Here is an 18,164-nt window from a genome sequence, read left to right on the forward strand (position 1 = left end):
TAGTGGTCCGTTATTAACACCTTGTGTGACATCAAGTCGGACGGGTTAATGTTTGTTGATAGTGGTCCGTTATTAACACCTTGAGTGACATCAAGTCGGACGGGTTATTAACACCTTGTGTGACATCAAGTCGGACGGGTTAATGTTTGTTGATAGTGGTCCGTTATTAACACCTTGAGTGACATCAAGTCGGACGGGTTATTAACACCTTGTGTGACATCAAGTCGGACGGTTTAATGTTTGTTGATAGTGGTCCGTTATTAACACCTTGTGTGACATCAAGTCGGACGGGTTAATGTTTGTTGATAGTGGTCCGTTATTAACACCTTGTGTGACATCAAGTCGGACGGGTTAATGTTTGTTGATAGTGGTCCGTTATTAACACCTTGTGTGACATCAAGTCGGACGGGTTAATGTTTGTTGATAGTGGTCCGTTATTAACACCTTGTGTGACATCAAGTCGGACGGGTTCGATGTTTGTTGATAGTGGTTCCGTGGTAAACACATTTGTGTTTCCCATTATAAAATTGTGACCTAACCCGGACTAGATCCAGAAATACAAGGCAGGTATCTTCTATAAAGCAGAAGACGCTTACCACGCCGGAACACATGGTCTTATTCACCTTGACATTCTTTTTTGTGTATGACAGTGTAAAGTCACTGTCAAATGTTCTCTTAGATGTAAGACGATACATTCTTACAAAAAAACTGAATAAGAGAAGAAAATTTACGGTGTCGATGATGGTCCTCCATAGTTTCGGCCTAGTGTTGTCTAGCTATACTTGCTGGTATAGACCAAATATCGGATTACGATCAGTCGTTCTAGCGACAATTAACAAGATACAAATACCGTTATAAATACGAACACTTATTTCGAATGTATTGTCTCTGGTAATTCCTAAGAAATCGTCTACGATAAGTTGACAATGCAGGCGACAAAGGTGAAACTAGAAAAGATCGGGAATGTTTTGCCTTCTCCCCATTCAGTTATATACTCCACATCAACCCTATGGAGTCTAGAGGTGAGGAACTAGACCGACGTCCCAGTGGCTATTTTCTCACTGAACATTCAGTCTAACTTAGGATAAATATATACAATGATAGATGTATCACCTGTTAGATGAGATGAATTCAGCATATCGTCCGTTTGTCGTAAATCTTCCTCTCTTCTTTATGTTATAAGCCACTTTGATGTTTTGGTCTATAAGGTAGGTAATCATGATAGACATTTAGAAGCCCACACTTTTATAACATCTAAGTTTGTGTGTGAAATAATAAAATAAAAATGTGTATTAACTAGGTTTGCGTGATTTGCGTTCTTAAATAATACTTAACCAAACACGGGGAGACCGTCCTTAAATGACCTTAGCTGTTGATATGCCGTTAAATAGTACTAAACCTAAACCAAACACAGGGAGACCGTCCTTAAATGACCTTAGCTGTTGATATGACGTTAAATAGTACTAAACCTAAACCAAACACGGGGAGACCGTCCTTAAATGACCTTAGCTGTTGATATGACGTTAAATAGTACTAAACCTAAACCAAACACGGGGAGACCGTCCTTAAATGACCTTAGCTGTTGATATGACGTTAAATAGTACTAAACCTAAACCAAACACGGGGAGACCGTCCTTAAATGACCTTAGCTGTTGATATGACGTTAAATAGTACTAAACCTAAACCAAACACGGGGAGACCGTCCTTAAATGACCTTAGCTGTTGATAGGATAGTAAAATTGTAAAAATTGGGGAAATGTAAATATCATTACTAAACTTCATTTAGCGCGGTTCATGTTATTTTCTTGTATCGCAGTGGGCGAGCATATGCCTATAACACGAAACGGAATGCAGTTAAATATCTATATCTACATTTTCACAGTATTCGATATAAAATGCATGTGAAATCGAAGTATAAAGAAAAGGGCTGAGAAGGACAGATAATCCATATTTCTTGAAAACTCTACAGGATCATACATGATGTAAAGTGACAGAATTGAAGCAATAGTGCTATTGTGATGTCATTTAACTAATTACGACGGTAATACATTGTAAAACTACACTTGGATGTGTATCATGGAGGTATGTCGTATGTTCAGTGCTCCGTGGTACAGAAAGACAATTCTGATCTGACAAAACAGATAGGTGATCTTAAACGATTAGGTATGAAATTCAAATCTTCAATGAAGGACATGAATGAAAAGGTCACTGATTGCAGCATAATAACACGGAGGTTTGACGACAACAAGTCTAATGGCACCGAAGGTATCAAGAATAGACTCAAACATGTCATGCAAACCACAAAACAGTGTGAAGACGACATTCACGCGATGGAAGGTTCAATAAAATCATTACAGAAGAGGTCTCTGACAACACACAAAAGCAATTAACTGACATTAAAAGACAATTGAAGCACAAGATACACGAAAATGTTGAAAAATCCAACCCTGTTGAGGAAATATACAGGGTCGAAGTGAACAACCGGTTTATGCCGTTACAAGATCCACCTTCACCAAAACTACCAGTTACATTGTGTGAAATCTTGGAGAAGACCCATCAACCACCGGACACCAACGCTCAGAATCCCGACACCCCTCTTAAAATGGTCAACCCTACAAGTGAAACAGCTGGACCTGTTAAGAGCTTTTCCGCTATTGTGAGCAACAAAACACCAAAAACGAACGACAAAGTGAAACCTGACGCGACGTCATCAATACCCGTACACTTTCCGACATCGGTGTGTAGATCTTCTCTGTCTTCGTCATCTGCAGTGCCCATAAAGAGAGACTTCGTTGGATTCACTACTCCAGAGAGAAGAAAGAGAACACGCTGATACTACATTTACGGTATAAATAAGAGAATGTCCTCAGAACAAGGAATGAGAAGTTTCCTTGAAGAGAGAAGCGTTACAGTTACGTTCCTACGATGTTTTGAAAAGCGTTGGAAGCGAACGGCGTCGGCACAGGTAAACGTTGTTGACGATGAACACAACAACCTACAGGATCCATCCTTCTGGCTTGAAGGTGTGTCTGTTCGGCCCTGGCTCCCCAAAACTGTTTTTGTCACCGAACATGAACAAAATACATAACAAATTAAATCTTATGTGTTGGAATATAGAAGGTGTCATGGCAGGGACGCCGTACCTTCTACGATGCCTGGATGAATACAATATTGATATTTGTGGTTTGTCTGAACATTGGGTGCGAGAGTACAACTTGTCATTCTTTGACACGTTTAATCATTGTGGTTACTCCAGTATAGTAAAACCTGTACACGAAATAGACCCTTTTCGGTATAAATGTTATATCAGAGGCGGCGTTTGTATCCTTTTTAAGTCCGATCTAAACGTTCAAGAGATAATAACCGATAGTCCTCGGATAGTTGGTATTGAAATTCAAGAATCTGATAGTAACTACATCTATGTATTTGCGGTATATATGCCGGCATCTTCAAGACACTTTGATGCCTTCAAGGAAACTTTCGACGTATTAGACTCTCTTGTTACTGTATATTCAGAGAAGGGTAAAGTTATCATCATAGGTGACATGAATGTAAAAGTAAGGGTCCAAGGTACCAATTTCTGTGTAATGAAAGATCAGAAGTTTTTGAAAAGTTTTTGGAAAGAAACAATTTGCTTTCGGTAAACGTACAGGCCAATTGTAAAGGTCCTAATTATACATTTTGTCCTACCACGGGTCACTATACGATGATTGACCATATACTTGTTGAAAAAACCATAGATGATTTAATAGAAAAGTCTGAAGTATTAGACGAGTGCGAAGTAAACACGTCAGAACATCTCCCTGTCCTGTGTTCTGTAAGAACTCCCAAAATTCCATCCATCCAGTGCAATAGTGAATTTTTGAGATATAACTGGAAAAAAGCAGTAAATAGTGACCAAATCAAAAAGTATAAGTCTACAGTCGATAATTATCTCAGTTCAGTAATATTGCTTCAAAATGTAACGTCGACTTCAGACATAGATATTTATTATGATGTTCTGAAATCTGTTTTGCTCAGTGCATCTAGTCAATGCATACAGAAACGCAAATTCAGAAGGCACTTAAAGCCTTACTGGAATGAAGAGTTAACATTTGTGCACAATCTAATGCGTAGTAAAAGGCAACTTTTGAAAGACAATGGCCAATGTAGAGGTACTGATGTTTATTTTTTAGACTATAAGTCATGTAAAACCATTTTTAGAAAGAAGCTAAGAATTGCTTTTAACCAATGTATGAAAGGCAAATTCGAAGAAATTGATAGATCAGGTGAAGTTGACCAAACGCTGTTTTGGCAACTATATAAAAGTAAATCACATAAACCCAAATTGTCACAGACAGAACTAAAATATGATGGTAATGTCCTACGTAATCCCAGCGAAATAGCAAAGGCATGGGGTATACATTTTAGTAAATTATTTCAAAATGAATCCAATACATTATTCGATGAAGAGTTCTCAAATCATGTGAACAGTAATGTATCAAACATGTGTGTAAAAGCAAAGCATGACAAAGATGTATTTCTTGAAAAAGAATTCAGTGTGAAAGAGGTTTCGAATATAATCAAATGTCTGAAGAATGATAAATCTGGTGGTCCAGATGGTCTTGTGTATGAACATGTCAAATATTGTAATGATCTGATGATTGAACATATCACGTTTTTGTTTAATCTTATAATTAAGTACGAGTATATTCCAAAATCTTGGAAAGTCGGCATCATTGTTACTCTTTATAAAGGTGATAAAAAACCGAAAGATGACCCCAATAGCTACAGAGGTATTACATTAATTCCTGTATTTTTAAGATTTTTGAAACACTTTTGTCTACCCGTTTAAATCCCATTCTAGAATCTCATACTTTTCCTAACAGACAGCAATCAGCTTATCGGAAAAAACTGTGTAGTCTATGCACTTCATTTAATTTACAAGAGAGTATTAATTATAACTTAGAGAATGGATCTGAAGTTCTTGTTGCTTTTCTTGATAGCAATAAAGCCTTTGATTCTGTATGGCAAGAAGGCTTATTCTACAAATTGTACAATATGGGTATTAAAGGGGAAATATGGCTTATTATGAAACAAATGTACTCGTGTTTCACTAGTAATGTTGTTTTTAATGGTTTTAAATCAGAAAGTGTAATTATGAAACGAGGGATCTTACAAGGAGGTTCTTTGTCTGCTAAAATGTATCTTGTTTTTATCAATGATTTGTTAAACGAAGTAGAATTCAGTGGAAAAGGAGCAGTAGTCCATTCATCACGTGTTAAAATACCTACACAAGCAGATGATATATGTGTAATTACCAATAACGTTGAAAGTCTCCAACACTTACTATCTATGTGTGACAATTACAGTAGAAAGTGGCGATTTACATTTTCCGCCTCTAAATCTAAAATTGTTGTTTTCACATACAAAAAGAAGCCAAGTACTTGTCGAAATGTATCCTTTTACGAAAAGAATTTACCAATTGTAGATAGCATAAATCATGTTGGTGTTTTATTAAACAATAGAAACAACAATGTCGAACGTACAGAACGTGCCTGCTCCAAATTAAAATGTGGTGTAATGTCCTTAATTCGTTCCGGAGCACACCAATGTGCCCTCAATCCTTTAACCATTGCTAAAATTATTAAATGTAAAGTATATCCTTCCGCACTCTATGGTTGCGAATTGTGGCAGTTAAAGAAAAATGAAATGTACATGCTTGAAAAAGCACAGAACTTCATTGTAAAATCAATTCAGGGTTTTAATGTAAGAACAAGAACAGACATGTGTACGTCATTGATCGGTTGGTTTTCAATAGAAGTATATATCAGTGTGAAAAAATTACTATTCCTTGGTAGAATATGTTCCATGGATGTTGGAGTTTTGACGCGCGAAATTTTTTATAAAGCGCATATTTGATTACAAACTGTGTACTTTCTCCAGAGGTTTTATTCCCGACATTGTCAATATTTTGACAAAATATAATTTGAATTATGTTCTTGGTGAATTCTTGAAGAGTGGCTTGTTCCCAAACAGATGCCAATGGAAACGATTAGTGAATGACCATGTAAGAAATTGTGAGGAGTTTAATCTATGTGAAAGAATGAAAACTGATAAAGAATTTTCTCGTTTCGGTCTTTTGCATAATAAAATACAACCATATTCAATATGGAAATTAGCTCTACATTTCCCCCAATACAGTTCATGTTTTAAACAAATTGTTAAGCTTTGTGTTGAAATGCGAGATGACGAAAATGTATTTTTGTGTCAATATTGTGGTTTAATTTACAATGATGTAATCTTACATAGCGTGCTTGAATCAACTGTGGTGTGTTCTCTGTACTATAAAAGATGTCGATTTTGTATGTTACCTTAACACGTTGTCAAATTACCATCTTCTCCATGTTCTTCTTGGGGGTATCGTCAATTATGACTTATCCTCGTACGAACTCGAGGACTTCAGAGTTAATTCAATCGTTATTGTATTCAAGATTCTTCAATGCAGTGGTATTTTGTAATTATTTCATATGAAAAAGAGAACTTGTAATTATTATTAATGTTGTTTTATAGATATTCATACATGTATATAAAATGGATTTGCAAGCCTACATAACACATGTAGGCACTTAAATTATATTATCTCACGTTAGACCACAGAATGAAATGACTGCTATTCATTTTCTAAAAATGAAGTACGTATATATGTGCTAATTAAGAATCTAATGTGTCTTAACTTAAGAAACATGCGAAGAAATTTCCTTTACTAACATCATGTAATCATTATTATATCTGTAGTTTATTGTGTAACGCGTGAATCCTTATGCGAGAGGTGATAACGAGTGTGAATGAATTTTGTTCTAATTTGTAAATCATTTCTGTATAATCTTCACATCTTGGAGGAAATAAAGAAATAATAATCGTCCGTTTGTCGTAAATTTTCCTCTCTTCTTTATGTTATAAGCCACTTTGATGTTTTGGTCTATAAGGTAGGTAATCATGATAGACATTTAGAAGCCCACACTTTTATAACATCTAAGTTTGTGTGTGAAATAATAAAATAAAAATGTGTATTAACTAGGTTTGCGTGATTTGCGTTCTTAAATAATACTTAACCAAATACGGGGAGACCGTCCTTAAATGACCTTAGCTGTTGATATGACGTTAAATAGTACTAAACCTAAACCAAACACGGGGAGACCGTCCTTAAATGACCTTAGCTGTTGATATGACGTTAAATAGTACTAAACCTAAACCAAACACGGGAGACCGTCCTTAAATGACCTTAGCTGTTGATAGGATAGTAAAATTGTAAAAATTGGGGAAATGTAAATATCATTACTAAACTTCATTTAGCGCGGTTCATGTTATTTTTCTTGTAATGCAGTGGGCGAGCATATGCCTATAACACGAAACGGAATGCAGTTAAATATCTATATCTACCTTTTCACAGTATTCGATATAAAATGCATGTAAAATCGAAGTATAAAGAAATGGGCTGAGAAGGACAGATAATCCATATTTCTTGGAAACTCTACAGGATCATACATGATGTAAAGTGACAGAATTGAAGCAATAGTGCTATTGTGATGTCATTTAACTAATAACGACGGTAATACAGTGTAAAACTACACTTTATCCTGAAACTGACACACACACTGACTGATAACTACTGATGGATAAACGTCAATACGATTTCCTTATACGTCAATATAATTCACGTGAATTTGTTCCATACTACTCTGAACATTCACCTGAATGTGTAACGTTAACATACACGAGTAAATGGTATGTGGCAATCGAATTTGTTTGTTTTGTATTTGTGTGATTTTTCAATGCATGTTTTTGGTTTTACTGATTTACATACAAAGCCTGCAACTATTTAGCAATGGCGCACTGATAGTTTCATCGTAATAAATACAAACGAATGTGGTATTAATGAATGGATATTTTCCTACGCGATGCAGTGGTACACTTCACTCACGGAAATGTGTTTGTTTTGAATGCCGTTAATTTGTAGACAATGTTGCAGAATAAACAGAATACACTGCTATAGTATGATAAAATACAACATTTATTTTATTTCTCGGCATGCAAAGCCGAGATAACTCGGCAAAGCCTCGTCATATCGGTTGTCTTAAGTCTCGAACAAAAATCAGCATTTTATTGTAACAATCTAGCTATGTATTCTCTATCGATCTCATTAGTCGATAGGAAATAGGGGCATGTCTTGTCTGTCAAAAATGGCTGACTTGAATTTTCACTTAAATGGCATACTTTCACTGGTGAAATATTACAATGTTGTGAAAACAAAACGAAGATATCAAGCAATAGTTTAAACCTACTAAGCGCAAACAAAAAACAGCGAAAAGAGATATGTATTAAATATATATACATACATTGTATATAGGTAAAAGTGAAATACACATCGCAAAATAGAAACTAACATTATTGTTACACACGGGCTATAATCCTGATATTATGACACAATGACAATTTGTTACACATGGGTTATAACCTTGATATTACGATACAATGACAATATGTTACACATGGGTTATAACCTTGATATTACGATACAATGAAAATTTGTTACATTGGCTCTGCGGATGGGGGATGATTTCTGTAACACCAATATTACAGGTTTATGTACATGTGTTTACAGAAATCATTGTGGCGGGTTTTGACCCCCATCTAAGACTTTTAAGGAAAGAATTGTTATATATGATGTTATATTCTTTAACATCCGTCGTTTAATATGATAAACGGCCATTTTCAATTCAACATTAATTGTCTTTGTTCTTATTTATTTTGCTTGTAAAAGTCTTACAAGCTTGCCTTGGTGGTTGCCCTGTATAAATGGACTATAATCCTGATATCATGACATACTGACAATTTGTTTAGACTCGTAACACGAGTATGCTACAGTTACCCGTACAGGGGTCACGTACATCACAGATCTCGTCCAACGCAGTCGACACACGAGAACACATTGTCTGGGTCATATACACGTTTGATAGCCAACAGACGATTGTAATTACTCCCCCAGAAATCATCTTTCCACGAAGGTGAATCAGCCGATCCCTCATTCCGATAACTCCCGTAGCCAAACGGTCGCATCTTTTCTCTGACCTTTTGACCTTCTACCACGAATTCATGATCGTGGTCACCTGCACCAGACCATCCAATCCCTGTTGTCAAGGACATGTAACACTCTCGGAAGCCCGGATGTACTGCTGTGTCAGCTGTCCCTACCTCCTGTACCTTTCCTGGAACGATAAAATAAACTTTCTTTTTATGTTACGTATCCAAATTTTGTATGTTAATCGTTACACGCATAATGCGTTCTTTTTTGAAAGTATTCTTTTTCGAAACAGAAGCAAATACTAATCGTTTCTCCTGCATTTGATGCCTTTGCTAAGACCCTTTTTGTTATTTTGTTCATTCCCCTAAAGAAAAACATACTGTCAGGGTCAAAATTGGCCAGTCTAATATAACAATAGATGATATAAGGTTTTATATATATATATATATATTCTTATGAATACGAGTTATGTGTTAAACACAATATTATACTCTTGGTTATGATATAAAGTATTTATCAAACTTAATGTTATATGCCTTAACGCTCCTGTCATGTAAAATTGTTGAATTTGTTTAATAAGTTCCATAATCTATTTCCTCTCATGTAAGGTACACTGTATCAAGCAGCTTGCTATAACTGGGTATGTGGTTTAACAGAATAACAGTCTGATTTTTACCTCCTACCCACGTTCCAGTTGAGAGAATTGCGGACTTTTGTAGCGGGAATGAAAATGCATTGTTGACCATAGCTTTCCTCCATTCGGGGGTGAAACTCTGATTGTTCATCAAGATGTTTGAGATGTACGTTCTGTAGTATTTCCCATCACTGGCTGTTCTTTCGTATTCAAGGAAAGTGGAATAGTTTTTATAAAACCTGGAAGGGAATTAATAATTTATAAACATTTCATATTTTATAGATTTCGTTCATTGTTATAATAATTTAGATATAAACCGTAACATCACGTTAAATAACAGAGTTAATATTCACAGGAGACAAATTATCGAGAAGATCGTTGTAAGGAGTAAACACCCAGATGTTATAAACAGGATAAGGGCTTCTGGCGGCGCTGAGGAAACTCCCAATGTGATTCTAAGGTAACAGTACACAATTTCGTATAACGTCAGTTACGTCGTCTCTTCCAATGACACAAATCAAGCAATGAATTTCCATGTTGTCCCTACCCTCTTGACTAGCCACCCCAACACTCTTCCTGCCTCCCACCACTTACCCATACTTCTGCCATTCACGTTTAAAGTGATATAATTTATCCATATACAAGCGCGATGCCGTATCCCAGGTCCCGAAATGATTGGCGAAGAGACCAATGTGTCCGTGGGTTTTTCCATCTGGAAATCCATTTGTCATTAGATATCCTCCCCAGTTTCTTGGAGCCGAGAGTATAATCTGCGACATTTTCTCCAGTACTTCGTCAGCTATAAACGTTCCATTCGCCAGTATCATTGGGTAGGCTATGTTGAAGTTGACCACCCCCAGTGCGGCCTTGTGTATTTTGAAGGTGAACTTTGTTGATATTCCGAACGTTCCTCCACCTCCTCCTCGTAAGGCCCAGAACAGGCTCGAGTCGGACGTCCGTCTCACATCGCCATCAACACTGGTGATTTCTGTAATAGTGATCTAAGGTCATTTTAGAATCACTTATAGCAAAGCAAAGACAAAGAAGTTATACAAAGGCACCTTGATGGTACTTATTAAACATATCGTGACAATATTTCTCATCAAAAATATCTTAAAATGCAATAAATAAGTAGCATAACACATAATCCGGCTTCCTCTCACAATAATACCCCTGGCGTTCTTTCAGTCGGACCAGTAACATTGAATTGCATCAGTTGATGAATCTTTTATAGCCATTGTTGTTAAATGGAATAAAACTTGATAGTTTAGGGTAAATAATGTTAAGAAAACTATAACACAAGCTCAAAGCAAGTACAAACATAAGACTGCATCACTTCTTAGTTTTTAACAATCTAAAGGCTTTGTTAGCATAGCACCGAATTAAGACCATTTTATTCCATATTGACGAAGTATGTATTTTAGTGTGCTGAATCATTTTTTTTTTTAAACTTTCCCTAGAAACAGTAATGATAAACAAGCTTACCTGTACCATCGGCTGTGGCAACTGCTATCGAGCCATCGGCCAACACGATCTCTACCTCGAGAAGATTATCCACAGCGAGGCCAAACATCCGGGACATTGGGCTATGACCGCCGCCATGTGTATATCCTCCCATTGCAACAGTGTGAGCACTTCCGCCCACCACCACACGGTTGTAGCTATCGAGCTGTTAACAATGGAATAGGAATACATTATTTGCTTTTGCTTTTTAGCTCACCTGGTCCGAAGGACCAAGGTGATCTTATGCCATACCGTGGCGTCCGTCGTCCGTCCGTCGTCCGTCCGTCCGTCCGTCCGTCAACAATTGACTTCTTCTTCATAACCGCTGATCAGAATTTGATAAAATTTGGTCAGAAGCATCCCTATGGGTAGGGGACTCAAAATTGTACAAATGATGGGCCTGAGGGGCGGGGCCAAAAGGGGTCAATTTTGCTATATTGATATTAACGACTTCTTCTCTGCAACCGAGCAATGGATATCGCTCATATTTGCCTGGTAGCATCACTATGGGGTGAGGATTCAAAATTGTACAAATGATGGGGCAGGGGCCTGAGGGGCGGGGCCAAAAGGGGTCAATTTGGCTATATTGATATAAACGACTTCTTCTCTGAAACTGAGCAATGGATATCACTCATATTTGCCTGGTAGCATCACTATGGGGTGAGGATTTAAAATTGTACAAATGGTGGGGCTGACCCCCAAGGGGCCTGAGAGACGGGGCCAAAATTGGTCAATTTGTTTAAACAACTTCTTCTCTGAAACTAAGCAATGGATATTACTCACATTTGTATGGTAGCATGGTTATGGGGTGGGGATTCAAAATTGTACAAATGTTGGGGTTGACCCAGGCCGCCAGGGGGCTGAGGGGTGGGGCCAAGAGGGGTCTATTTGGCTAAATTGATTTAAACAAATTATTCTCTGAAACTTAGCAATGGTTTGACTGGTAGCATCCTATAGCGGTAGGGATTCAAAATTGTATAAAGGAAGGAGTTGACCCCCCAGGGGGCAGAGGGCAGGATAAAAAGGGGTCAATTAGTCTTAACAAGATCTTCTCTGAAACTAAGTAATATGGATATCACTCACATTTGTGTGGTAGTATCCCTATGGGGTCGCGCCAAAAGTCAATTTCATTTCATGGATTAATGCACTTTTTGGCATTTTTAGCATTAAAATAAAACCAATGTACATGTACCCATATAAAATGCTTATGATATATATTGACATAGCAATACCAGCGACAAATATACTGAAGCATCATTCTTATTTCATATCTCATGAAACCAGGTGAGCGATACAGGCCCTCTGGGCCTCTTGTTTCAGTCTACTACACAGGAGACATATTATTAAGAAGATGGAAAAACGTTTTTCGGAACCACGTTTTGCCAAGTCAAATGCGTGAAAAGAAACTGTTTCTTTCTATCAATAACATATGTATAATATAATACAAGCACATCTACACAAATTGTTATGAAGTTGACTACATCACCAAGTTAATGTACAGTTTATGTATTATGGTATTATAGTATAAACTGTTAGTAAACATTCAAAGCGTGTGACATTATTGTAAATTGTTTCCATAGAAATAAAGGCAGGCATTAAGCATGATGCTGATGCAAGAACGTCACACATGCTTGTATTCCATTCTGCAGTCTTCTAGTTACCAAACACAAGTATGCCCCACATTATTTGTATCAAATTTTCCAAATAATTGAGTTTTTGACAGTTTGACAAATATTGACGGAGTTTGACATTGACAGAGTTTCGCGGAGTTTGACAGAATTAGACAGAGTTTGACAAAGTTAGACAGAGTTTGACAGAATAAGACAGAGTTTGACAAAGTTAGACAGAGTTTGACAGGTTGACAGAGTTTGACAGAATTAGACAGAGTTTGACAAAGTTAGACAGAGTTTGACAGAATAAGACAGAGTTTGACAAAGTTAGACAGAGTTTGACAGGTTGACAGAGTTTGACAGAATTAGACAGAGATGGACAGAGTGTGACAAACCTTTTCGTACACGCTGATCCAGGAGGCACCACTACCTATTGTCACCTCGCCGTCCGGATGTCGTGACGAGGAAAGATTTACAACGATGTCAGACATATTTCTCAAGCTGATCTGGAAACTTCCATCCCAAGTTGATCTCCCGAAATAGTCGTGTCCGGAAGAAATGATTGTCATATGGAGATTGTACTTCCGGGCAAACCTGACCGACTTCTGAACTTCTTCCGTCGAATAAGGAGCTGCCATCATGTGTGGGAATTTTGTTTCCCTGACGTTCTGCATGATAACGGTGACGTCATATTCTGACTGATAAGGAAAGACCACGTGACCAGCCATTGATACAGCAAACTGTAATTGTTCCTCATTGGTCGGGAAACATGTATTGCCGGGGTAACAGTAGGTGGCGGTGGACACCCAAAACATCACTAGCGTCACCAGAGCAGACAAAGGCCAATGACTCCTACAATTAACATTGATCAATTACATACTAATACAACTGATTTCTTTCATTTTTCATTCCAATAAAAATTTGAATGTTAAAAGTATTTTCTTTCTTCGTGGCCAAGAAACAATTTGGTATATTAAGAGGAAACGAAGTTTGTTAGCTTCTAGAACTGGTTCATTACCAACTTTGATAAACAGTATTATCTTTGTGTGTCGTGCTTATAATACCAGAGACGGATACTAATAGGTGTGGTAATTAGTATGTGATTCATGATCATTAAAATGCCAGACACAATTATCATCTATGATTTCGTTATGGATATAGTCCCCTAAAACATGTCAATAATGAATATTATCATTGATACCAGAATGATATAACAAAATACTTTAACTCTACACGTATGACAACCTGAGAATGACATTTTACACAAATACAGCTTTAAAATGTATTATACAGTAGATATACCCTTAGAGGACTCGTAAGTGATATTAGTGGCATCAAAACAACTGTTTGTCCATCTTGGGTTTGTCTGTGTTCCTAGGGTCAAAAGCGAGGAAGTCCAAACGGGAGGGAAGTAGAAATGAATGAAGCACAGTTGTTAATATAGATGGAAACTCGTACTTACCCTTTCATTTAATCAGATTTGAAAATTTCATATAAGATAATAGGAATGATAAACCATGGAATTCTTCTAAACCTTTGATGCTTGGAACAACATCCGAAAATAAGAGAGATCTAGAAAAGTGTTGTTATTGTAAATATTGACAGGACCATGTCGTATAACAGAGTCTGAGGACATAGTCAACTTATATCGTTTTGTGACAATATGGACCTTAATCCCCGAATGTAGTTTTGTTACATTATAGTTGCTTTACAATATCATTTTGTTACAATATTTATTTGTTACAATAATGTTTTTTATAACAATGTTTTGTCACAATATTGTTTTTTATAATAATATTTTGTTACAATATTCTTTTTTATAATATCATTTTGTTACAATACCATTTTGTTACAATACCATTTTGTTACAATATAATTTTGTTACAATATTCTTTTCTATAATATCATTCTGTTACAATATCATTTCGTTACAATATTGTTTTTATAATACTGTTTTGTTAAAATATCATTCTGTTACAATATCATTTTGTTGCAATATTGTTTTGCGTTGCATGTCCGTATTCTCTCTTTGCTTTTGTCGATGAACTATGTCTAGTTTAGAGACAACAATCTATCTCTAACAGAAATATTGTAAAGTAATGTAGTTGCATCGAGATTTGGATTCGATGTTTGGGGAATGTTGCGATTTAAAATCAAAATATAGGTTTTTATTTATTGAAAAAAATAGTGCTTATTTTTAATGACGGAATATGTGTTAATCATGTTTTCCTCCTGCGTTTTTGCACTGTCGTTTCCACACTATCGCATCATGTCATCACTGTGTAATCCAAGACAGATTGCCTCTATAAATATAAACTTCATAGTAGATATAATGTACAAGTAATCCACTGGAATGTTGTCGGTACTGTAGCGGGGATGTTATGTGGACTATATTATATTGTATCTACTATAAAGTGTATATTTATAGATGTAATCCACTGGAATGTGGTCTCTACTGTAGCGGGGATGTTATGTGGACTATATTATATTGTATCTACTATAAAGTTTATAGATGTAATCCACTGGAATGTGGTCTCTACTGTAGCGGGGATGTTATGTGGACTATGTTATATTGTATCTACTATAAAGTTTATAGATGTAATCCACTGGAATGTTGTCGGTACCGTAGCGGGGATGTTGTGTGGTCTATATTATATTGTATCTACTATAAAGTTTATAGATGTAATCCACTGGAATGTGGTCTCTACTGTAGCGGGGATGTTATGTGGACTATATTATATTGTATCTACTATAAATTTGATATTTATAGATGTAATCCACTGGAATGTGGTCGGTACGGTAGCGGGGATGTTATCTGGTCTATATTATATTGTATCTACTATAAAGTTTATATTTATAGATGTAATCCACTGGAATGTTGTCGGTACTGTAGCGGGGATGTTATCTGGTCTATGTTATATTGTATCTACTATAAAGTTTATAGATGTAATCCACAGGAATGTTGTCGGTACTGTAGCGGGGATGTTATGTGGTCTATATTATATTGTATCTACTATAAGGTTTATAGATGTAATCCACTGGAATGTTGTCGGTACTGTAACGGGGATGTTATGTGGTCTATATTATATTGTATCTACTATATAGTTTATAGATGTAATCCACTGGAATGTGGTCTCTACTGTAGCGGGGATGTTATGTGGTCTATATTATATTGTATCTACTATAAAGTTTATAGATGTAATCCACTGGAATGTTGTCGGTACATAATATACTGTAGCGGGGATGTTATGTGGTCTATATTATATTGTATCTACTATAAAGTGTATATTTATATAGATGTAATCCACTGGAATGTTGTCGGTACTGTAGCGGGGATGTTGTGTGGTCTATATTATATTGTATCTACTATATAGTTTATAGATGTAATCCACTGGAATGTTGTCGGTACATAATGTACTGTAGCGGGGATATTATGTGGTCTATAATATATTGTATCTACTATAAAGTGTATATTTATATAGATGTAATCCACTGGAATGTTGTCGGTACTGTAGCGGGGATGTTATGTGGTCTATAATATATTATATCTACTATAAAGTGTATATTTATATAGATGTAATCCACTGGAATGTTGTCGGTACTGTAGCGGGGATGTTATGTGGTCTATATTACATTGTATCTACTATAAAGTTGATATTCGAATGATGGGGAGGGGATGGGGGTGAAGGATCTCGCTATAATAGATATGATATTTGGGGTTGTGTGGTGGTGAGAGAGCTCGGTATACTGGCTATAATTACATTTACACATATGCTATTGTCAATGTACTCTATTTTATGCATTTTATGTTGTGAATAATAAATTGTCAGTTGGTGGTATTTCAAAGCGTTTGTCCCCTCTATTATGAATGTGTAAGTTACCCATAAGGTAAGTAGGTCACACTTTCTATATACGCCCCAGTACGATTGAGGGGGGGGGGGGGGGGGGGGGGGTCATTAACGATACCTGCTTTTCGTACCTTACTTCTCCTTACAACCAACATATATATCGTGAGTTCATACTGTGTATCACCGTGTGTATCACTGTATACGGGTGTGTGTTAGAGGTATAAACCACATGTGTAAACATCTTACCCCATGTCGGTTCGTCTCCAAACGTTAGATCTCTATGACACGTATAGTTACTCCATATATGTTCCTCTTCTTAGTCTACACGACACCGACCCTCATGTGTAGGGATAGTTATTCGCCATTCCCTTCATCTCGGGTACATTCTAAGTATTGCGAAATGTTGTCATTCGACTCCGACAAGCCTACATCAACAAACCTACCGTATACCACTGTACACGTGTATACACAATGTATATGTGTACTATACCCACAAGTACCCAATAGAGCAGAACGTGAAAGGAAAACGTGACATAAAACAATAATCTAGGTTACGTTATACTACCTCAGCCTTTAGATATTACGATACTTGTTTGTTTTTGTTTAACGTCCTATTAACAGCCAGGGTCATTTAAGGATGTGCCAGGTTTTCGAGGTGGAGGAAAGCCGAAGAACCCGGAGAAAAACCACCGGCCTACGGTCAGTACCTGGCAACTGCCCCACGTAGGTTTCGAACTTGCAATACAATACGATACAATAGTACTTCCATTGGTTCTACAATGATTTCTTGCTGATTTACACAAATCGTAAAAGGAATACACGGGCTTTTATAACGCTGTTTGCCATAAATGATTTTAGAAGAAAGGTGTTTCGCTGTTCATTTTAATATAGACTAACTGAGCTGCGATAACTATCTAATGCGCAGGTTTGGTTCGCCCGAGTTTGTGTTCGTTTCTGTACAGATTTCACATCCATCGGAATATAGTATACTACATAAACATTTATAGAAGTAACACCATCGATTCAGTCTAACGTTCAAGAACCAATATGTTTATTCCAGAAATGTCCATGCATTTTACCACTGTAAGATAAATACCCCTTCAAACTGTCTCTTGTTACGAGCATGTTAAGTGAAACTCAATGACACGGCTATTCTCGGTGGAATTCGATATTATCGTTTTCGTATTAACAGCTGATCCTTACATTGCAAACCTTGAATAATAACTAAATTTAGTAATGTTGAAAACTGCTGAACACAAAGATTATACATTTTTGTAATATTTAATTGACTACAATAGAGTTTTTATGAAAACGAAATCGTAAAGAAATGCCACACAGATACTTAAACAATGAAATGTGAAGTAAACGACTGTTTATATTATTGGGCGTTATTAATATGTAGATATTAACTTTAATACATTTGTTTATTGATTTGTTACAACGTTATTCATCAGCTTCGTTAGATGTAGTTTTTACATGACCTCAGAGTAAGATTCTCCATGTCA

The 18,164-nt window shown here is 36.5% G+C and overlaps 1 protein-coding gene across 1 annotated transcript; it reads right to left on the reverse strand.

Moving 5' to 3' along the window:
* Positions 1 to 8,032: 8,032 nt before the first annotated feature.
* Positions 8,033 to 17,114, reverse strand: LOC117316582 (FAD-linked oxidoreductase easE-like). Its single transcript, XM_033871244.1, has 6 exons — positions 16,906 to 17,114; positions 13,207 to 13,663; positions 11,184 to 11,367; positions 10,293 to 10,686; positions 9,741 to 9,937; positions 8,033 to 9,248 (listed from the first exon to the last, which is right to left on the reverse strand). The coding sequence occupies exons 1-6, from the start codon at positions 16,908 to 16,910 to the stop codon at positions 8,932 to 8,934; spliced, it is 1,554 nt and encodes a 517-aa protein (XP_033727135.1). The 5' UTR covers positions 16,911 to 17,114; the 3' UTR covers positions 8,033 to 8,931.
* Positions 17,115 to 18,164: the final 1,050 nt, after the last annotated feature.

Source organism: Pecten maximus, chromosome 18 (assembly GCF_902652985.1).
Source record: "Pecten maximus chromosome 18, xPecMax1.1, whole genome shotgun sequence".
Taxonomy (NCBI): Eukaryota; Metazoa; Mollusca; class Bivalvia; order Pectinida; family Pectinidae; genus Pecten; species Pecten maximus.